This window comes from Olea europaea, chromosome 11, assembly GCF_002742605.1.
Source record: "Olea europaea var. sylvestris chromosome 11, O_europaea_v1, whole genome shotgun sequence".
NCBI classification, from domain to species: domain Eukaryota; kingdom Viridiplantae; phylum Streptophyta; class Magnoliopsida; order Lamiales; family Oleaceae; genus Olea; species Olea europaea.
Window position 1 is genome coordinate 29,041,214 of NC_036247.1, and position 23,613 is coordinate 29,064,826.

General features: G+C 39.3%; 1 protein-coding gene across 1 annotated transcript; it reads left to right on the top strand.

Annotated features, from left to right (window-relative positions):
* The first annotated feature begins 22,287 nt into the window (after window positions 1-22,287).
* Window positions 22,288-23,351, top strand: LOC111404963 (EG45-like domain containing protein). Its single transcript, XM_023033685.1, has 3 exons — window positions 22,288-22,421; window positions 22,804-23,077; window positions 23,160-23,351. The coding sequence occupies exons 1-3, from the start codon at window positions 22,313-22,315 to the stop codon at window positions 23,164-23,166; spliced, it is 390 nt and encodes a 129-aa protein (XP_022889453.1). The 5' UTR covers window positions 22,288-22,312; the 3' UTR covers window positions 23,167-23,351.
* The last annotated feature ends 262 nt before the right edge of the window (window positions 23,352-23,613 follow it).

Sequence of the window (23,613 nt, forward strand, 5' to 3'; positions counted from 1 at the left end):
TATTCTACATTCTATTAAGAATCTCTTTCATCTATTAGAAAATTTCATAATGTAAAATGCTCTATTTCCCTCACTATGTATTACTTGCTGTACAATAATGGAAAATATCAATATTTCGGACCGCGAGATCGTTATGCATGTAAAAGATAGTCAAGGGAGATTGCATATGCCTCATTGTGATAAATATTTCTCAATTTTAAAGGAGTGGAAATGATCATTTTGGTGGTTATTTGCTGTGCTTTGGGAACAGACAAGATCAAATGGATGTGGAATACAATAATTTATTTTAGAGATGACTGGAAATAAACAATAAATAACAAGAAAGACTAAGAAACAGAATTTATCCTAGTTCAGATTACAATTTCTGATCCTACATCCAGTCTTGGTAATGCTCTTCATTATGAATCAGCAAAATAGAGTACAAAGGAAGTTGATCACAACTTGGAACCAAAAAATTGAAGTTTACAAGGTTAAAATTAGATTTGCAGGAAATTTCCTTTAACATCTTTTTTCTTTCCTATTTTCGCTTTTTCTTGGACTTTTCTTAAACGTGTTGCTCCACTACCTTAAATCTTGGTCATGATCTGAAACCACCCAATTTAATTACCTCCATGTGTTTCCAATAGAAGTTCCACCAAATTCTAGTATATAGCTCTATATTATAGCACTATAGAGACTTAATCCCAAGTTTCTTTAACTGCTTCAAGTTGAGTCAAAATCCACAAATCTCTACTTTGAATCAAGCTTGAATAGAGCAGACATAATAGAATTAGCAGACCATCACTAGAATGATGTGTTGCCATCATTTATCAGTTGTAACATTTATCAAGTTTAAACAAGTGCTGAACTTGAGACCTGTTATGGGCTTCGTGATCCTATCGCTGGATTACTATCAGTGTGAATCTTCTCCATGATGAAGTGCAATTTAATATCTATATGCTTTTTCCTTCTGTGATACATCTAATTTTTGGTCAAATGTATCATGCTCCGGTTATCACCAAAAACAATCATCTTTTCCTAATTGACTCCTAGTTCACCAATCAGATCCTTCAATTACAATGCTTCATTCACAGCTTCTGTAACAACTATATACTCAAGTTCTAGAGTCTATAGTCTATAGTGCTACCATAGGTCGCAACGTATCTTTCTAGATTATGATGCATCTAAATAAGGTAAGAACATAACCAATTAATGGTCTTCTCTTATCAAGATCTCTAGCAAAATCAGAGTCGACATAATCGAAATGTTTCTCTTCATCATCAGCTATCTTTCATAGTGTAGACCATGTTTCCAAGTGCCTCTGAGATACCTAAATACTATTTGACAGCTTCTTAATGATCTCGACTTAGATTAGCTATAAACCTGCTTACAAGACTCGTTTCATAGGCTAAGTCAAGTCTAGTGCACACCATTGAGTACGTCAAGCTTCCAACAGTGCTAGCATATGATATCTTCTCCATCCTATCCTTTTAAGCATTGTCTAGGGAGACTATAATGAAAAAAGTTGGAAATGTGCTGCAAGGGGTGTTTGGACCTGTTTTGACTAACACATTCCAAACTTTTCAAGAATCTTCTTGATATAATCACCCTGAGAAACAAATAATACTTTCTATCTCTTATTATTTCCATCCCTATGATTTTCCTTACTGTACCCAAATCCTTCATTTCATATTTAGCATTGAGCTATGACTTCAACTTCTGTATTTTAGCCATATTTGTTGATGCAATCAACATGTCATCAACTACAACAATACAAAAATAGCTAATTTTTCATCTATCTACTTAAAATAAACACAACTATTATAACTATTTTTGAAATAGTTATTTCTCATTACGAGTTCGTCAGCCTCAAATTCCATTGCCTTGGTGATTGTTTTAGCCCATATAGAGACTTTTTCAACAAACCCTTTATCTTCATCTCCTTTCTTAACGAATCCCTCTATTTGCAACATCAGAATCCTTTTTTCAAGGTTACCGTAAAGAAACATAGTCTTTACATCCGTTTGTTCCAGCTCCATATCATAGTAAACTACCAGCGCTAGAAGCACTCTAATGGATGTATGTTTCACAACAGGTGAATAGATTTAATTAAATTCTATACTTTATCTTTGCGTAAACCCCTTCGTTACAAGTCTCGCTTTGAATCTAGGCTTACTACTTTCCGGCATACTTTTGTTCCTCTTGAAGATCCGTTTAGAACCAATCACCTTCTGATTAAAAAGTTTTTCGACAAGCATCCATATATTTGTTCTTTTCTAGAAAAGTCATCTTTTTCTCATGGCTTGTAGCCAATTTCTACTATCTTTATACCTGACGGCTTCTCTATAGCTCTTGGGTTCTCTATCATCCATTTAATGAACTATAAGTAGTGTACAATATATCAAATCAACATAGCCATATCTCACTGGAGTGCTGTAATTTCTCCTAGTTCTGTTCCTAGTTAGCTTATATGACCACAAATCATTTTGAGGTTCATTTATCAGATCATCCTCATCATGTTTATCATATTCATTAGTACTGTCACTTACTTCAATTTGAGTATCTCGAGATTCAATGTGCTCTATCTCAATCTCAGTATTGTTTCTCTCATGATTTTCAGTCGAATCATAGATTGACTTTTACGAACCAAATATTAATCCTACTCTTTGAAGATGATATCTCTACTAGTGTAACACTTAGAGGAGTTAACCTCTTTACGCCAGAGCTTGAATTCCTTCACTTTATCAAAATAATCTATGAACATGCATTTCTTCGCCTTGGAACCAAGTTTTCCCCATTTGTGATGCACATAGGCGATATATCGAAATCCTTCAAATTCTCATAACTTGGAGAAGTTTCAGTCTAGATTTCTTCTGGAGTCTTGAAGTCAATTGCCACTAAAGGACATCTATTAATAAGATAAGCAGTGGTATTTACAACTTCACCCCAAAACTTTTTTAGCGTATTAGCGTTAAAAAACTTGCACCAAACTCTCTCCAACAGAGTCCTTTTCATCGTTGCTGCTAGACCATTCTACTATAGCATGTGGTTCACTGTCCTGTGTCTAACCATCCCTTCATCCTTACAAAACTGGTTGAATTCTTCACTTAAAAATTTCAGACCATTAACTAATCTCTGTTTCTTGACTTTCTTCCCTATTTGGAGTTCTACCATCTTCTTCCAATCTTTGAACTTCTCTAAAAGCTTCACCTTGGATTTCAAGATGTACACCCAAACTTTCCTGGAACAATCGTCGATGAATAAGTAAAACACCTGTGCCTCCACCTATGGTCTCATGCTGTGATAGACCCCATATGTCAGAGTGTACATAACTCAAGGTATCCCTAATTACATTCAATGACCTAGTGAATTTCACCCTTGTAATCTTTACATAGATGCAATTTTCACAAAACTCCAGCTTTCCTAGCTCGTTACCACACAAGAACCCCATTTTTGTAGCTCGTACAATCCTTTCTCATTTACATAACCATATCTCCTATACCATAATTGAGTTCTAGAGCTATCGACCTCGATTACTATAGCAGCAACACTAATAACTGTGTTTCCCTGAAGAATATATAGACCATTTTCTCTTACACCTTTCATTACAGCTAGAGATCCTCTCAACACCTTAATCCCACCATTCTTACCCTTATAGCAATAGCTGTTTTGGTCAAGCATTCCTAGTGAAATAAGATTTCTATCCAGATCAGGAAAATATCTAACGTCTATTGAGAATTCTTTCAATTCCATCATGAATCTTTAATCTCATTGTACCAATTCCATTTACTTTACTAGCTTTCTTACTACCCAACAGAACTTGCCCACAATCCATCTTATTGTATGTCTCAAATTAGCCTTAGTTAGGAGTCATATGGAATGAGCATCCTAAGTCCATAACCCACTTTTTATTGGAGCTCTTGTTTGTAACAACCAGTACATCAGAGCTTTCATAGTCCTGCTCATCTGAAGTTGCATCACCCTCTATTTTTATCTATTTTTCTCCTTTCTTTCTTTTAGCACAAAATCTTCAAAGGTGACTTTCTTCATGACATAAATGACATCTGATCTTCTTTCCATTCTTGGACTTTGATCTACTGTTTATTTTCACCTTCTTATCTCTCTTTTCAACTCTACCCCGCAATCTTAAACTATCTCCTAATTGTTTAAACCTCTCACTCTTTCTCTGTAGTTCTTTGGATTTTCAGAGCTCCTACAACATCTTCTAGAGAAATTATTTCTCTATCATGTTTTAAGATACCTACAAAGGTTACGTAAGAGTTTGGTAGTGAATGTAATAGTACCAGAGCCTTACCCTCATCATCATACTTCACCTGAATGTTTTCCAAATCTAAATAGAGCTTGTTAAACTTATCAATATGCTTTTGTAATATTTTACCATCAACCATTTAAAATGTAAAGAATCTGGCCTTGAGATATAAACGATTTGACAGATTTTTCGTCATGTAAAGACTCTCAAGCTTGAGCCATACCTCTGTGTAGACTTCATCTTGGAGACTTTTCTCAGCATTCTGTCATTGAGGCAGAAAATTAAGGTATTATAAGCTCTCTTCATGATATCCTTCTTCTCCTCGTTGCAAGTTGCAGGCATTTTTGCCTCCCTTTCTAGTGCTTCGTCCAGACCAAGATTCCCAAGATGCAGAAGTATCTTCGTCTTCCATAACCCAAAATAATTCATCCCATCAAACCTACTTTAACAGAGAACCTAAATCCGACAAAGAACGAAGCTCCGATACCAATTTGTTGTGATTATGTGTAGTGCTTTGGATACAGACAAGATCAAATGGATATAGAATGCAACAATGTCCTTTAGAGATGATAGGAAATAAATCAATTTTTGTGGTGCTCTTCACTATGAATCAGAAAAACATAGCACAAAGGAGATCGATTACAAATTAGAACCAAAAAATTGAAGTTTACAAGGTTATAATTCTATTTGTAGAAATTTTCCTTAACTTCTTTTTCTCCTCAGTTTTTTCCTTTTCTTGGACTATTCTTAAACGTGTTGCTTCACTTTCTTAAATCTTGGTCATGATTTGAAACCAACCTATTTATTTGCCTCCATGTGTTTCCAATAGAGGTTTCACCAAATTCCAGTTTACAGCTCTATATTATACCTAGCAAAACCAAATAAAGACAGTACTAAGAGATTTAATCCCAAGTTTTTGTCAAAATCTACAATCATGTACTGAAAAAATATTTGTTCATTGGCTGCACTCAATCAAAGTAACTGTTACACCCCTATTTGAACCACTTTGGAAAGTCCACCACCACATCATGTGAGATGTGGAACACACATCCGAAGTGGTTCCGAAGTGACTTTACCAGCGGTGAAGATCTTGTATCACACTATGAGGCATATGCGAGGTGTGGAACACTCATCCGAAGTGGTTCCGAAGTGACTTCACCAACGGTGATGATAAGCTATCACACTACGAGGCATAGGCAATTCTGCAAGACTAAATGAAGCGTCCTCGCCCCTAAATCCGAGGAGAAATACACTCCGAGGATCTCTGCCAGAGGATCCGCCACCAATTTCAAAATGAGATCTTTGTCAGGATCTTTTCTGCACCTAATGTTTAAAGTGATTTGACGTCTCCATGAGGCTAGTTGATGTGACGTATTCACTTTATGTCAACTCAACTCGGGAGAAGTAATTATCCACCCACTCTATAAACGCGGCTGATTGACGCCTATGAGCAGACGTCTCATACCGTCAGATGTATACACGTGTCCCACATCCAACAGCTCTCCTCACCTATAAATACCCAAGGCTTGGCAAGAGGCAAAGGTAATGAAACTCTTACTACTTAGCACTCCATAGCAAACAAATATATATATTCTCCTCCCCACTATTTTGCACAATCTTGGTACTGTTTCGATCACCTGAACCTAACTTGACCGTTGGAGTATATACGATCGCCGCCACCCCCGCTGGTCCCGGTCGTCTGCATCTGATCTTGATTTGATTGTACGCGGGGAGGAATACTTGGAGCGGCTATCGGTTGGCCACGTGGAGGTCCAATTTTCGAGGTCAACAGATTTGGCGCCGTCTGTGGAAAACTTCCCGTTCAAGGTTCTGCATTCTCCACCGGAGAAATCATCGAAAAACTAGCGACTTACCCTGAAAAGGGCACGTTCTTGAAAAAGAACAAAGTCGAGTTATAACCCAAGTTCTCAACACCCTTGAAAAAGGAGATAGAATGAGTTCCTGCCATGAAAATGATAACCCCATGAGAGAGACCTCTGAAGAAGAGGTGCTCCATAACAATGTCATTTACCAAAGACCCCATCACCGGTGTCACCAAGGTGAAAGAACATCCATGCTCACTGAAGGAATGACTCAAATAGCTGCGGGCATGAGAGACATTGCAGCTCAAAATATGGCGATGCATGAACTTCTCATGCAAGCCCGAGGTCACCAGGGCTCTCAAATACCCCAAGGATCTTAGCCAGTGTAGGAAGCCCCTGTATCTCGTTTCCGAGGCCATATGAACCAACACAGAGGACGCCCCATCAAAAGAGAAATGGGCTCGAAAGTCACCTCCTATGTGCGAGGGAGCCAGCTAGCAGAACCACAGCTAGGGGACAATTTTCCGAAAGAATATGAGGAACAAAGATCGGTAAGCATCTCGACCGAATAGGGCAGGACCCTAGCAATAGGCTTTGCTCAGTGCGAAGATCAGTTCGGCAAGACCAGGAGCAAGAACAGGCACCTCCTCCACCTAAAAATAGGAGGGATAGGAGGAACCTAGTCGATTGGGGGAGCCGAGGAGAAGCACCTCCACCTCCCCAGGATATTCAAGATGATGAAGGATCAGATGGGCCTTGTCGATCTTATGAAATTGACGATGATGATGATAATCTCCCTTTCTCAAGGGAGATCCGAAGCTTCCCAATGCCAGTGAACTTCATGCCCCCTAAGATCCCCAAGTATGAAGGAAAGGGGGGCCTGGAGAAGCACCTCACCAAGTACATGACACAGATGAGCTACAGGAGAGCCTCGCCTGCTTTGAAATACAGAGCCTTCAACCTAACCTTGGGCGGAGCTGCTGAAGTGTGGTATAGCAGACTTCCTCCCCTAAGTATTAGGAGTTGGCCAGATTTGAAGAAGGTATTCTTGAACCAATACCTCTCACGCAGAGAAGGAGAGGCCCCAGTGCAACGCCTGCAAGATATGAGGCAAGTCCCTGAAGAGACGATGAAAATTTATCTCGCCAGATTTACAGACGAAATCACGTATTGCGAGCAGGTCACTAACAGAGAAGCAAAAATCCCACCACTAATGATGAGCTAGTAGAAATTATGAGAATGGAAATCGTTAGTGAAGAAATAATTGATCACCAAAATCGTGCAAGCGCAGGGACTCCCTCCACCTCAGAGGCAAGTAGGTCGAGGACCCGCAGAGCACCTTGTCACCCAGCAACGGACTCAAGCGGGTCACACAATAGCTCCCACCTCCGGACAGACACTGGCTTTCGTTACACTGAATGCAGTGCCAGTATTGGCATATGAGAATGCTCCTAGCGCAGCAGGACCATCTGGAAGAACTGATAATAATAAAAAGAAGAACAAAAAGAGGTCAAACAGGCCCCTGAAAGGGGCAATATTTTGCACTTTTCACCAACTCTATGGGCATGACACCAGCGAGTGCAGAGATGCTAATCGACGGTCGGACAGAAGCGACCCACATTCCTTCAGGAGGAACAAATATCCTCATAGATCTGTCTCCCCGAACAGGAAAGGGAGAAGGCCTAGAGAGAAATCACCCCAGAGAAGAGAATTAAGGGACCGAGTACAGTCCAAACAGAGAGATCAGGCCCCATTTTCTGGAAGCCAAGTCATCAGAGAAATCGACACAATCATTAGGGGACCTCACATCGATGGCAGCACGAGGAACACCCAAAGGAATTACACAAGGAGAGCAAAGGACCCACCAATGACACATACATTGTCAACGAGTCCCAACAGGCCAACAGGATGGCCCCAGTTACCTTCTCTCAGGAAGATACACAAGGAGTTGACCACCCACACTGTGACGCATTGGTTGTGAGAGCCGTAGTGGCTAGAAACGGACTCAAACGCATGCTCGTCGACAATGGCAGTTCGGTGAACATACTGTTTGGCTCCACCTTCAACAAAATGCAAATTGAACATGGGTTGATCACTATGATTAACCCACTATTCGAATTTACTGGAGACAACATCGTCCCACGAGGGCGGATCACTCTGCCCATTGAGATGGGTTCAATACCCTTAGTGGCCCAGCACTTCATAAAATTCTTAGTGGTAGACCACAGATCGGCCTATCATGGAGTATTGGGCAGACCCGCTTTGAAAGATTTTTGGACCGTCACATCCATCTACTACTTGTGTATGAAATTCCCAACTGAACATGGGATTGCTACGATCCGAGGCGACTAGATGGGCTCCAGGGCATGTTACTTGAACTTTTTGCGAAAGTCGGAGTCTCGAACTGTTAACGTGATCATAATTGAAGTTGCCAATGAAGCCAATATGGACGTGAAAATGCTCGACGCCCCTGAACAAGTGCATATCTCCAAATGGGAGGAAGATATCGACATGGAAGAGGCCCCTGAACAAGGACACCCTCTTGATGAGTTAGATCCCCAGATAATCGGCTCTGAACCAAATGCAACCCCAATGGAAGAACTCTAAACTTTCTCCACCAACCCAGAGGACCCTAGTCAGGTCTTGCGAATAGGGAAGGCACTGTCCCTTAAAGCAAAATAAGAGATGATAAGCTTCCTGAAAAGAAACTTGGATGTCTTTACTTGGAAGCATGAAGATATGATGGGAATAGATCCAAGGATCAGTTGCCACCATCTTAATATCAACTCCTCCTGTGCCCCTCATTGGCAGAAAAGGCGTGCCCTCAACTCGGAGAGGTACCATGCGCTCAAAGACGAAGTAGGCAAGCTTAGCCGCAGTGGCTTCATAAGGGAAGCCATCTACTCGAAGTGGATATCCAATCCGGTCCTGGCGAAAAAGCCCAGAGGAAAGTGGAGAGTGTGCGTAGACTTCATCAACTTGAATAAGGCGTGCCCTAAAGACAGCTTCCCACTTTCAAGGATAGACCAACTTGTGGATTCCACCACTGAACATGAACTATTGAGCTTCATGGATGTATATTCAGGGTACAATCAGATACCTATGTTCTGACCTGATGAAGAAGCCACATCATTCATTACAGACAGACGACTCTACTGCTACAAAGTCATGCCCTTCGAATTGAAAAATGTCGGAGCTACATATTAGAGACTGGTCAACATGATGTTTGCCGAACTCATTAACAAAACCATGGAGGTCTACGTAGATGACATGCTAGTCAAAAGCCTCCAGGCTAGCGAACACGTAAGTCACCTCGACCAAACCTTTCAGATACTTAGAAAATATAAAATGAAGTTGAATCCCCTCAAGTGCACCTTTGGGGTGGCTTCGGGTCAGTTCTTGGGGTATATTGTTAACCAAAGAGGAATTGAAACAAATCTAGTAAAGATAACGGCCTTGCTGGAAATGAGGTTACCTCAGAAATCAAAGGAGGTCCAAAGCCTCAATGGTCAGATAACCACCCTCAATCTCTTCATCTCTAGGGCTACAGATAAGAGCTTACCATTCTTCAATGTGCTTAAGTAAGGAAAGAAGTTCCAATGGACTTCTGACCTCAACATGCTATCAAGGGACAGGCCCTTGCAGATTTTGTGGTTGAGTTTGCTAAATCCCCAGAAATGGAGGCGACAATGGAACCAGTCGAGCCCTTGACGTGGAAATTGTTCGTAGATGGATCCTCAGGAGAGGCACCTCGAACAACGCTGCCGAATATGAGGCCCTTCTAGCAGGCCTTAGACTGGCAAGAGAAATGCAGGTTAGAAGGCTCCTAGCAAGCAACGATTCTCAGCTTGTAGTGAGCCAGGTCAATGGAAACTTCGCGACCAAAGGCAGTAGCATGGTGGCATACTTGAAATTGGTTCTGGACCTAGTTCCTCATTTTGAAAGGTTTGAGCTGATTCAAGTCTCACACTTAGAGAATACTCATGCAGACACCTTGTCAAAATTGGCTAGCAGCGAGGATTCAAAGCTACTAAAGATTGTACCTATTGAACACTTATCGAAGCCCTCCATTTTTGGAGGTGAAGAGGTGCTATGGATAGAAGGCACCTCGATATGGATGCAACCCATCATCACCAATCTAAATGATCAAACACTACCTGCTTCTAGAAGCGAGGGGAGAAAGTTAAGAAGAAGGGCTGTGCACTTCGTCCTGAAAGAGGATATGCTCTACAAAAGAGGCTTCGCCTCACCACTTCTCTAATGTGTGGGAGGCGAGGAGGCCACATATATACTTAAGGAAATCCATGAGCAAATCTATAGAAATCACTCCGGAGGAACGGCCCTGGAGCACAAGGTTCTCCGTCAAGGCTACTTCTGGCGGACCCTGAAAAGGGATGCTTGCCAGTTTGTCCAGAAAATTGACAAGTGCCAGCGCTTCTCAAATATTCAAAGGTAGCATTCTCAGAGCCTCTCCGTAGTGACCAGCCGCTGGCCATTCGCCAAGTGGGGCATCGACTTCATTGTTCCACTCCTAAAAGGAAGAGGAAGCGTGACATTCGCCATTGTCGCCGTTGACTACTTTACCAAGAGAGTCGAGGCTGAACCTCTTGCCAAGATCACCGAGGCGAATACTACAAAATTCGTCTGGAAGAATATCATTTGCTGGTTCAGCATTCCCCACTCCTTAGTGTCCGACAACGGGAGACAGTTCGACAATAGGAAAATATGAGAATTGTGCGACGAATCGGGGTTAAAAAAGGATTTCTCAACACCTTATCACCCGCAAGCAAATGGACAAGTTGAGGTAGTAAACAAAACTATCAAGCATACCCTGAAAAGGAAGCTTGACACCTCAAAGGGGACTTGGGCCAATGAGCTTCCCCACGTCCTCTGGGCCATCAGAACCACCAGTCGAACTGTAATAGGGGAAACGCCATTCTCAATGACCTACGGAGCCAAGGCCATGAGCCCGGTCGAGGTTGGGGTCCCATCGCACCGTTGAATACACTTCAACTAGATCAGTAACGACGAGGCCTGAGTAAACGAACTCTATCTCCTTGAAGAAATGAGGGATACCTCCCAGGTGAATTTGGCAAAGTATCATAGAAAAATGACCCGCTATTATAACTCCAAGGTCAGAAATCAAACTCTTTGTCTAGGGGACCTCGTCCTCAGAAGGGTCTTCCAGTCAGCAAAGCCAACCGGGTCCGGAGTGTTGGGACCGAACTAAGAGGGTCCTTACCGCATCCGCAGGGAATCTCGACCTGGCACTTTTGAAATTGAAGACATAGCAGGGAAATCACTACCTCATCAATGGAGCATCGAACACTTGAGGAAGCACTATCAATGATGAGCTTTTGTTCCGATCCAATCTCAATGTTATCTAATGAATGTATGTCCTGATCCAATCTCGTTTATAATTTCTCTAGTTTACTAAGTGCTGAAAATGCCTTAGTAAAGGGTAATGTAACTTCTCTAAGTAATGATACTTCAGTTCTTTGTCACATCAGTTCGTAAATTGTTATCATAGTCCTTCGATATGTTTACTTAAGTGATCCGATCTTCTAATTATTGTTAAAAGGCCCTTGATGTTTACTTAACTGATCCGATCTTCTGATTATTTTTAAGAGGCGCTTAATCTTAAGTGTTTGTCATTCATATGTGTAAACAAGATCAACACAATAATAAAACAGAAGCAACAATACTTAGCAGAAATTTCGTTTTATTTACTTGAAATTAAATTATAAAAAAAGTCGAAGCTATTACAAGATTAGCCCTACTCTACAGGAGGCCTTCCCGGCCAGCCTCTGCCTCGCCCGCATCGGGAGCTTCTGGAGCGTCCTCAGCAAGCCTATCAGGCCAGCCTCCAGTAGGTCCTCCGAACTCTACCTCTAAAGAGGAAATGTCCAGAGTGGGGTGAACCTCTTTCAGCCGACCCAATAAGCTTTGGGCACTCCATGAGGCCCAAAAAATTTGCAAAGTCGTCGTACAGAGGATGCTCCTCAAAGTGGTCAATGAATTTTTGAACAGTCACTTCCCTTGCCAACTTCAGTTCCTCTTTCAAGGAGGCTATTTCCTCAGATTGAGCATCCGTCCTCTGCCTCAGCTCCGCTTTTTCTTTATTGGAGGCCTCCAGACCTCTGTGGCGAGCCAGTGGTGCTCACTGGTGTGATCCACTCTTCGGGTCATAGCAGCCACCTGGCACTCCACTTCATAGAGCTCTTTCTTCAGCCACTTTATGTCTTCTTTAGCAGCCGCCAGCTGGGCTTCAGCCTCCCTCCTTCCTTTTTCTTCCTCCGTGGCCTTGGCCCGGGCCTCCCTCACCGCATTCCAATATTGCATCGCCTCTTCGAGGCGCTTGGCGAGGTCCTCCCTCTTGGCGTTGAGATCTTTCACCAAGCCTTCGAGCTGGATGCTAGTGCTCCGAGCTCGGGCCACATAGGCACTATTGGCCACCACTAGGTCCTCGACAGTGCAGGAGGCGGTGTGGTCCCACCACTGCAGCCGTTTCTGGAAGAAGAGCCTCTAGTACTTCTTTTACTGGCTCCTCGGAGTTTGTGCCCAAGAAGTGCACCTCGTTTGATGGACGGACTCTTTTCCTCTTAGGCTGCCCCGGCACCTGGGCGAGAGGTACAGCAACAACTGGAAGTGTGGCCGAGGCAAGAGAAGCCTCTGATGGCGTAGGTATTTTCTCCGGAATGGCCACCCCGGTAGGAATTGTAGTTTGCCTTAAAATGGGGGGTGGCCTCCCCATCGTTGGTCGCTTCGAAGGAACAACGGGCTTTTTGCCCTTCCGAAGCAGATTGGCCTCAGGATCCTCAGGCATCTCCTCCTCCGTTGGAGGGAGCCTCTTGTTGGCGTCCACCAAGTCCTCCATCTGCTCCTTATAGGCGAAGGACGAGGTCTTCAAGGCCCTCGCTTCGGCCATCATCTTTTGTATGGTCTTGAAGTCGGGCTGGAGAGGCATCTTCTTATTAAAGCTATCTGCAAGAAACAAGTAAATTAGTACAAGTGTAAACGACTCGGAAGTACTGAAAGGTATTCGCTTCGAGATATTACCTTGTGAGGCCATCAGGTCGTGTTCTTTCTGATCAGTCGGTGGAACTACCTCTTCTTCAGAGGCAGTTGATATATGACGCAGATGATCTCGAAGTCGTCAGAAGACAGCTCGCACCGAGGAAGAGTGCCTTCAAAAAATGAAAACAAATGTTAGTTATGATCCGAACCGAAGAGAAATAAACAAGAAACAGCTACAATACTCACTAAGTGACGAGTATTTCTTGGGGACCATAAGAGGTACTAGGGGGTCCCCCTCCATCGTGTCCCATTTCCCGGTAGCCCAGCACCACGAGCTCTTCCACTCCTTGATGGAGCTTGGTAGATTGAGCACGAAAGGAGTGTGGGAACCCCAAGAGGTCAGGTAATACCAGCCCCTGGTCTTATCCCCCCCCGGCTGTTACTTTGGGAATGTAGAGAAACTAGAAAACGGAGAAGGGCATCTCTACCCCAAGTGATGCCTCTTTCCATAACATCCAGGAGCCCACCATTTGGCTCCAGGAGTTCGGGTTCAATTGGGTCGATTCTAAGCCATAAGACCTAAGCACCATTCGGAAAAAAGGGTGAATTGGAAGCCTAAGGCCGGCCCTAAGGATCGAGGCGCTTATCGCCATGCACCCTGGCCTAGGCTACCAAGCTCTCTCGCCAGGCTCAGTAGGATCAGGTCTATACTATCTGATATCCTATATTCAATCCTAAGTCTTTCTAGGTCGGTCCCCTTTAGCTTGGAGGAATAATCTGATGCCCCCAATGCACAGAAGTATCTGCTGGGCTATCCGGCCTCTTCCAAATGTTCTCTCCCCCCAGGTATCGTTTCGGCTACTTTGGAGGAGGTCGCTACAATGGGCTCGTCCATTTGCACTAACTCCAGCCCCCTCCCCAAACTAGCACTACCCTCAGAAGCCATTTTCAGAAAGGAAATGTCTCAAACATTTACTGAAACTTATGAGTTTGAGTGTTCCCCAGTCGGTAATAGTCAAAAAGCGGTGTGTAGTCGTCGAAAATTCGAATTTCTCGTCGAAAATGCTTGAAGAACGCTGAAAATCGCAAAGAGTTTGAGAGCAATGGGATTTTCTATTTTCGAAAGAGTGAAAAGCTCCAAAAAGGCTCAAGTCCGCCTTTTATAGAGCGCTCCAACTACTCTCCACTATTGAATTCAAATATAATCAATCTAGACCATCCGTCGCATCATCAATCTAGGCCGTTGAAATGAAATGCCAGATTTGATCTACGCCTAAGATTTTCCTGTGACACCCACGCTCGCATAGAAAGCGTCGCCTCGGTCACCACTAGCCATCAACAATAAGTAGCCGCAGCAGCTTTTTAGGGGAATGGGCGCTGCACCCAACTGTCACCTTGAAAATACGCAACAGCTGTCACATCATTTAACGTCAGATACGCCGGCCTCGGATCGAGCTCCTCACTCAACTTTACCAAGCTTAGACGCACCTGACACGGAGTCCCCTGTGGGTCATCGCCTCGGTCGCTGCGTTCCCTCCTAAGCTTTACAAAGTTTTAGCCATCTCCCAACGCGTCGTCCCATGTGGGTCAGCACACCGGTGGTAGATGAGCTCCTCACTCAACTTTACAAAGTTTAGACGCACCTGATGTGGAGTCCCTGTGGGTCATCGCCTCGGTCGCTACGTTCCCTCCTAAGCTTTACAAAGTTTTACCCATCTTCCAATGCGTCATCTCATGTGGATCAGCACACCGGTGGCAGATGAGCTCCTCACTCAACATTACAAAGCTTAGACGCACCTGATGCGGAGTTCCCTGTGGGTTATCGCCTTGGTCGCTGTGTTCCCTCCTAAGCTTTACAAAGTTTTAGCCATCTCCCTACGCATCGTCCAGCTGGGCAGCACCTCGATCTCACATAAAACTGGACAGCACCTCGATCTCACATAAATTTTTCCATCCTGCAGTAGTGAAGCTTTAGCGCATCTGCCTAGGATCAACGCTTCGGCGAACATAGACGAACGACCCTCAAGTTCTCACAAATCACGGTCCCCATCCCGAGGCATACATACCAGATCGGGAAGACAAGTCCATCTATGATATAAATATTCATACCTGAACTGGGGGGACCACTGTTACACCCCTATCTGAACCACATCGGAAAGTCCACCATCACATCATGCGAGGTGTGGAACACTCATCCGAAGTGGTTCCGAAGTGACTTCACCAACGGTGACGAACTGCTATCATACTATGAGGCATATGCAATTCTGTGGGACTAATCGAAGCGCCCTCGCCCCTAAATCCAAGGCAAAATGCACTCCGAGACCTCTGCCAGAGGATCCACCGCAAATTTCAGAATGAGATATTTGTCAGGATCTTTTCTGCACCTAAGGTTTAAAGTGATTTGACGTCTCCATGAGGCTAGTTGATGTGACGTATCAACTTTATGTCAACTCAACACGGGAGAAGTAATTACCCGCTGACTCTATAGACACGGCTGATTGACGCCTATGAGCAAACGACTCATACCGTCAAATGTATACACGTGTCCTATATCCAACAGCTCTCCTCACCTATAAATACCCTCAAGACTTGGCAAGAGGCAAATGTAATGAAATTCTTACTACTTAGCATTCCATAGCAAGCAAATATATATATTCTCCTCCCCCACTATTTTGCACAACCTTGATACTGTTCCGATCACCTGAGCCTAACTTGATCGTCGGAGTGTATACGGCAGCCGCCACCCCTGCTGGTCCCGGCCGTGTGCATCTGACCGTGCATTGATTGTGCACAAGGAGAAATACTTGGAGTGGCTGTCGATTGGCCACGTGGAGGGTCCAATTTCCGAGGTCAACAGTAACCATACAAAAACACATCATAAAAAAACTTTTTTCATTCTTGATATACAAAATAACCCAGATTACAAAATCTAAAGCTTTCAAACTAACAAAATCTTATAACCATATCATAATCACCAAAAGCATCAGATATTAAGAGAATCGAGCTCAGATTTTATTGTACCTATGTGTATCACGGTGGCCTCAAGAACACTAAATGCAAAAGACCTAGCGAAACTACTTCAATAGACCATTAAGTCCTATCGCAAGATCCACAAACTCTTCTAAACATAATCACAAAGAATCACTTAAGAATGTACGCTAAAAACTTACGAATATGACTAACGAAAGGTTATAATCAAGGGAGAAGGCAAACAGAAGGCCACAGAGAGAAAAACCTCGCCTCACAAAGAATGGATAAAATGAATGAAAAGCACCACAAAGGAAATATATATATACACCCTTTAGGGCCACCATTGATCTTATCTCAAGATCAACAGACCAGAGCATCTAATATTTCATACATTTTATTAGCAACCAAAGTTGACATTCAGAAAATTGACTTGGGCCTATTATTGGATTCGGGTCTTAGGCCAAACTCATGAAATTTTCAGGCAATATATTCGTACCAAATTGGACCTTTAGGCCCATGTATTATCATAGATTCATAGTCGAAGGAGAATAAATTGGATAGCAACATGCCATCATAGCTCAACAATTCTCCACCTTGATGCTAATGGTATTATAAAAATACAACAATTGGTCAGACACTTCAGCTCCGCCATAAATCATCAGTATCATCACCTTAGCACCTACAAGCACTAGTTAAATAGTATCCACGTTCAACAATTTTAAACAGGATCTAAATTCGTTTTGAGGAAATACCTTAGTCTCCATATCAGATTGGATATATTATGTAGGAATTAACTGAAGTAGGATAGATTCTTTTGCAATTATATCTCTAATAGAATACATTTAGAAATACCAGATCAAACCCGTTTTCAGTATTTTACAAAACTAAAAACACAACAAATCAAACGCACCCTTAAGTTTTCATTTTTAGCCAAATATTACAATAGATATATATGTACTGAGTTTTAAGTTCGGGAAATTCATACTTTCCGTTTTTGACTGTTGCAAAATGTACTAATTTACACTACTTTTTTTTTTTATTATTTTATTTATAGTATCAAACATCCTCTATCTTTTAAAGATGTAGCAAAAATTGTCCTTCCTTCCTTCCGTTATGACCGTTAAAGTCACGTAAAATGATGAAAATTTTGATCCCTCTTTAAATATACACGCAAAAAATTAGAAAACAACTAAATAAATGAATGATAAAATTGCAACAGGAGCTTTACACAATTTTAAAAATTACATATGTATCATAATTTTTAAAATTCACCATCATAATCCCCACCAAAATCACCACCAATCAGCCGCCACCAGAGTCCCCAACCCACAACCCTCCACCACCATATTTTTTTATCAATCCCTCAACTTTCATATCTCTTCCCACCAAAACAAATATTCTTACAATGAAAAGAAAGGAAAAGATTAAAATAGTCTACAATAGTTAAAGTACAATATAAACTAAGAAAGTGAAACCCTATATTGAGACGAGAAAAAAAAAAAGGTTAGGATGAACTTGTTTACAAAGAACGCTTATCCCGTCCTGTAATGAGTACTAGAGTTTCTAGATAAACTTGGTGAAAATAAATTTTGTATTTCCTATAAGTATTGTTTTCATGAAGAATATATAATTAAACAACAGATAAAAGTGTGATTGAACCACTCAATAACGATAAGCAACAAAAACATTGAACAAGACAATGAACGAACCTTTTCTTTATTTCCACTTTGGGTATCTTTCATAAATTACAAGGGTACAAGATGCAGAAAGTCAAGGACTAATTTGTATCCAACCAATCATATGGAAGATATACGATATACAATTTTATGAAATAGAAATTAAATATTAAAAACTGACTCCAGGATACAAAGAAAACTTGCATAGATCCAAAATATTTTTCGTATAAATTTCATCGAAAAATAATAGAGAAAGAGACGAATAAAATCTAATCACCAAGTAATTGTCAATAAAGTAAAAGAAATCTTCTCTTGCTCCCCTTGATTTGGCTCCATCACATGTGACAATCTCGAAAATTAACATCTGAGGTTTGATATGGGTTTCATTGAAAAGGAACGATGGCAACAATATGTTGGGGAGCTAAATCAAGTTTAGATCGAAAATTTATTCCAGCTAATGTCAAACATTGTTTAGGAGCCCTAAGCCCTAAGATATTAATAAATTAAATTATATTTATATAACAAGAAATTTTACTTTTTAAATGTTTAATTTAAATAAATAAAGGATATTTTGATACTCAAATTTGAAATAAATAATTGTCAAGATTATTTTTATCTCTTTTTCTTCACTAATAATTTCTAGTATTCTAGAGTCAATATTACTAGTATATAAACAAGCCATAAAAAGACTTTGAAGTTCGAATTTGAGTCTTACATCTGTTTGGCCATGCTTGAATGTAATTGAAACTTACTTTTAAATTACTTATTTTGTCAAAAATGATTTTCAATTTTTTTTTTAATTGATAAAGCTTATTTTCTTAATAAAATAAGTCTTAACTTTTAACTTACTTTCTATAGTTCTATAATCTTTTCAGTTGCATAAATCTCAATATACAACATTGTCATTTATTCTATATTGTGGTCATTTCTAAATTGTATGCAAAAATTCAACCATAAAATTTATGAGAAAAATTTGACTAATTAAGTTACGTTTGATACACTATATTAAAATGTATAAAGAAATTAGTATCTAGCTATAAAAGATATCACTTGATTGATAATATTTTTGAATTTTTATTTAAAAGAATATCATTTAGTTTATATTTCTTATTCAGTCCGAACCACCTTCAATTTCCCTATTGTACATTATGATTGATAAAGCAAACGACTAACCTTTGAATTAAAAGTAAGGAATATTAATACAACACAATATCATCTACGTACTACTATATATCATAGTTGTATTAAATTGCTTATATGATCTATTGGTGCACTAAACTCAGCCTCAGTGATGTGTTTTGCGTTGGGTAACAGTATAACCTTATTAAAGTAATAGGCAGTGAATATAATATTTTATCATATAATAGAAATTATTAATTTATAAAAGATTAATTTATAGAGGTTATGAAGTATTTGTTAAGGGATATAATCTCACATCGAATAAAGATAAAAATAGACCAACTTATAAAGTTTTGCGCTAATCCTCTTTGTAAGGTTGAACTTTTAAGTTGGAATCTCAAATCTTAACATGGTATCAGAATCCATTAAGTTTCAACGAGCAATTCGATCAGATTAACACTCAATAAATGAGCACACGAATTTCAAAATTGGCGTGCTCGTTATAAGCTGGTCTATGTTTTCATTTTTATTCGATATGGGACTATACCCCTTAATAGTATTATGGTTTCATGCAGCTACAACTGTGAAACATGCCATTAAAGATATCCATGTATAAAAGGTAAACCTATATTATAAAACGGTATCCTGAATAATTAATTATTGAGCTATATATCAGTAAGACTACCCTTTCTTTCTCCAAGAGTGTTTGGTGTGACCGTGTGACTAATGATATCAGATTGGAAAAATTAAATAATTTAAACTCGTTTAAAGAACGGAAATTTTTTAATTATCTAACGATATTTATTTTACTTTTGGCCTCGAGAAATAAACATTAAACAGCCAAGAGTCAGCAATTCATTCTTTATGGAGAAGATATATAAGTCAACAATATATATCCTGCTGCTCTTAGTATGCAAAACTTTAGGTAACTTTTCTGCAAGAAATTGTCCAAACCAAGAAATTAACGCCTGAAGATTGCTTTTTGGAAGCAAGTAGAGAAGAATATTCAACTATCTTACTAAGAAAATTAAAATGGAAAATGTGTTGGAAAAGCTTGAACTCCACACAAGGAGAAAAGTTAGAAAATTCATGGAAAGAAAACCATCAAGATAAATTCCAACAAATTATGTACTTTTTATGGATACAGAACCTCTCAACACATGAATCCCACAGACTACAATTGAGCGGTCAGTATAGCTACAAAAGATTTGAGAATACACAAGGGAAATGAAAATCTCATAGAGACAACTCAGAGGAAACCTAACTCTATTATACAAAGAAAATGAAGAGAATTTTGTTGATCACAGTTCTAAGGATGTTAAAGTTCATTTTGTTAGTCGCTGAAGCCAAGTTTGATCAATCTGTCAATGAACGATAATCAATTTGATCTCAAATACAATAATTTATGTTCATTTGTTGAGGAATCGAACTCGAGTAAAAATTAAACTTTTACGATCTTAAAATTAATTTTCAATTTGACTTATTTTTTTACCACTATGGGGCATTGTCCACTTTCTGCAATTGGAACTAGTTTATGTTAAGCAATTGAGTTATATTATCTACCTAGACTAAATGATTTGTCATTTTGAATGGGACCATATATATTTCTCAATCTAAGATGTCAAATTAATTGTTATATCACTGCCACCTAGATTGTTGCTAGTAAACAACTTAAATAATTAAAATTACTCAACTGCCGTAGCTCGGTGCGTCATGGTTAAAAAGCATCACCCTTTTCTCTCAACCCGACTTTCAATGGCTTTCAGAAAAGAAATTGAGTTTGAAAAACTCTCAAACTATTTAAATCTATATATATAATTACCCAATATTTCATTGCAAGAATAGAAGAATTTGTTCTAGCTACAAATAGTACATTTCAGATGCAAAAATGAAACAAAGTATATAATATTAGAGGAAGACCCAGCATGTGACAATAAATTTTAAATAGACATTTACAAAGAATAAGCAAACATCAAACAAAATTTGGGGTAGACAATGAATGAGTTTTTGTTTTTTTTCCTAAATAAACTAGCATATAATGTACAAAAAAATCGTGGAACTTGTTCAAATTTATGTCCAACTAGTTATTAATGAAATGCTCTATTATTTGTTTATCATGAAAATCAAATATTTTAATTTGACTTGAAAGGAGCCGAAACTACTGTAGACAATCTTATAGTTAAATTTGTATGAGATCGAAGACAACCACGTGTTATACCAAATTACTTTGTACATCATTGACATAGAATAAGGAAAGAGGTGAAAGAAATCCAGTCACCAGTTACAATTCTCAGAAAAACATGACAAATATATTTTGTTCGGCTTGATTTGGCGCCTACATATCAGACGTTTAAGAAGTTACAGCTGAAAAAGGAATGGCATATGGTGCAATGCATATTTAAATTTTTTATATTTGTGAAGTTTTTACTGCATGATGATGAGAACGAAAGATGAAACATAAATCATGGATCAACTAAGCCCTCTTTTTTTATCGCGTTAATGCGAATCGGTGAGAAGTCGACTCGGCGATTTGACGACCCCGAAAGATATGTTCTTTACAAATGGACCGGGCCTCTTTACCATTCTATATATATTATGCGCCATATTCATATTTCTCATTAAATCGAATTTAGTATCTTTCCGGTTCATGGTCAATTAAACTCACTATTTTGAATGAAATTTTGTAGAATTATTGTACCCTAAGTTCAAAAAATCCATAACTTCATTATATTCTCCATGAATGTAACTAATTCACATAAGTTAATATCCATGGATCCACACAAGTTTAATAACCTAGATGGCATTAGCCAAGCGAAGTAAAAATTGATAGACCATATGCAGAGATGATCGGCATATAAAGATTGTGGACTATAATTGAGTGAACATCTCAAACTACTGTTGATTGGTCAATTTATAGACGAGTGAGCACAGATCGAGTTCTATCTAAGAAAACCCCTCATGACTAAGTGACACTGTATTGAACCACATCGTACAAAAAGTACATACCATTATATGCCAGTAGATTTCGCGATGAGAATACCATTGGAGCATGACGAGTTCTTCTTCATCCAGTTCATTTCCTACTGCAGCCACTTTAAGAAACATGAACTTATTAGCATGAGCGTTTTTTAAAAACTTAAATTATTCTAAGTAATAAAAATTTTTGATTTAGCAAGCCATGTAATTTGGAGATATAAAATGTAAATTTTTTTTTTTTTTTTTTTCGGTAGAACAAATTAAATAACAACTATTCCTAATTTTTCCTACTGGAAGTCATTTTCTAGACCAAGAAACTAAAGTGCGAATAACAACTATTCCTAATCAAACGATTTGTTTAATGGCTTGACAATGAAACAATTCTCTTGCTCAATATTTGGCCTCTATAAAAGGGAAAGAGCATTTCAACATACCCACAAATATATACTCTCTTTCTTGCACTGATAAAAAATCATAGAGAAATGAGCTTTCAAATTCGAGTTATTTTGATGGTGGGCATATTGATATGCCTTGCCTCTATTGCAATTGCTGAATCAGGAACTGCTACTTTCTATACTCCACCTTATGTTCGTAAGTATTTAGATACTCCCTCCATCCCAAAAAGATAGGCTTGCTTTCTTTTTTTATTTGTCCCAAATAATACCTTTCTTTCCTTTTTGGGAATATATTTAATTTTTTTAGCATTTTAATATACCCCTAAATATGTATTGTTATCAACAAATATAAGATAGTTATTTTAAAAAATTATTTAATGTAGATGTATACTAGAAAAATGTAAGAAAAATTATATTTTTAGTTATATTAATTATATTTTCATAATGGAGACAAGTCAATCTTTATGGGATGGAGGTAGTATTATGTTTGCAAATGTTAATTATATACTATCATATACCAAATGTTCAATTCGAGCTTAAAAGCCGATAAGTGAGTTAATTAATACAACTATATGTAGCATCGGCATGCTATGGCTCCCATGGAAAGGGCACCGTGATAGCAGCAGCCAACCCTTCATTGTACAATAATGGAGCAGCCTGTGGAAGAAGGTATAGGGTTAAGTGCACTGGAGGCACCAACACCGTATCACATCCCTGCACAGGGAAGGAAGTAACTGTAACAATTGTAGATCTTTGCCCAGGATGTGGACATAATCAGCTTGATCTCTCTCAGGAAGTCTTTTCCACCATTGCTAATCCTGATGCAGGAAGAATCTTGATCGACTATACTCAGTAAGCAATTCTAGTTTATTGATCAATTCGTCCTTGCTAGTAGCACTCTCATTTGATTTCTTGTTTTCATTGTGATTTTCAGGGTTTGAGACAATTCGATGTGGGAAATTGAAGGAATTTCCAATTCCGAATAAGCTTATTATTGTAGTATAAGTACTCGCGACATAATAAAAATCCTATGCACTTGTTTAACAAGTGAATAACAGGCGTTGGCTAGATATGTATTTGAGAATTGTGTAACGCTAGCTAGAGGATCGATGCCATGTAGGTGACTGTGTGGTTATAATAATATTCTGTTGTAATTTCTTTATGCAAATGAAACTTAAAGTTTCCGTCGTATGGAATTTTTTATTTTATTTTTATTTATTTTTTTAGCATCAAAGTTGGAGATTATTTCGTAATTCTGAAAATATACGTTTTATACATATTAGCTATCCCAAATTTCTCTTAGTCAAAAATTGTTAGTAACTTTTTAGATAAAATAAGACTAAGTCCCTCAAAATATGTTGATAACAAATGAATAGTAATTATGAATG

What these genes read in the sequence shown, in the direction of transcription:
- LOC111404963 (XM_023033685.1), top strand. Translation starts at nt 22,313, where the DNA reads ATGAGCTTTCAAATTCGAGTTATTTTGATGGTGGGCATATTGATATGC. An exon ending in CTATACTCCACCTTATGTTC is followed by an intron (nt 22,422 to 22,803) that starts GTAAGTATTTAG and finishes AACTATATGTAG; the next exon opens with CATCGGCATGCTATGGCTCC.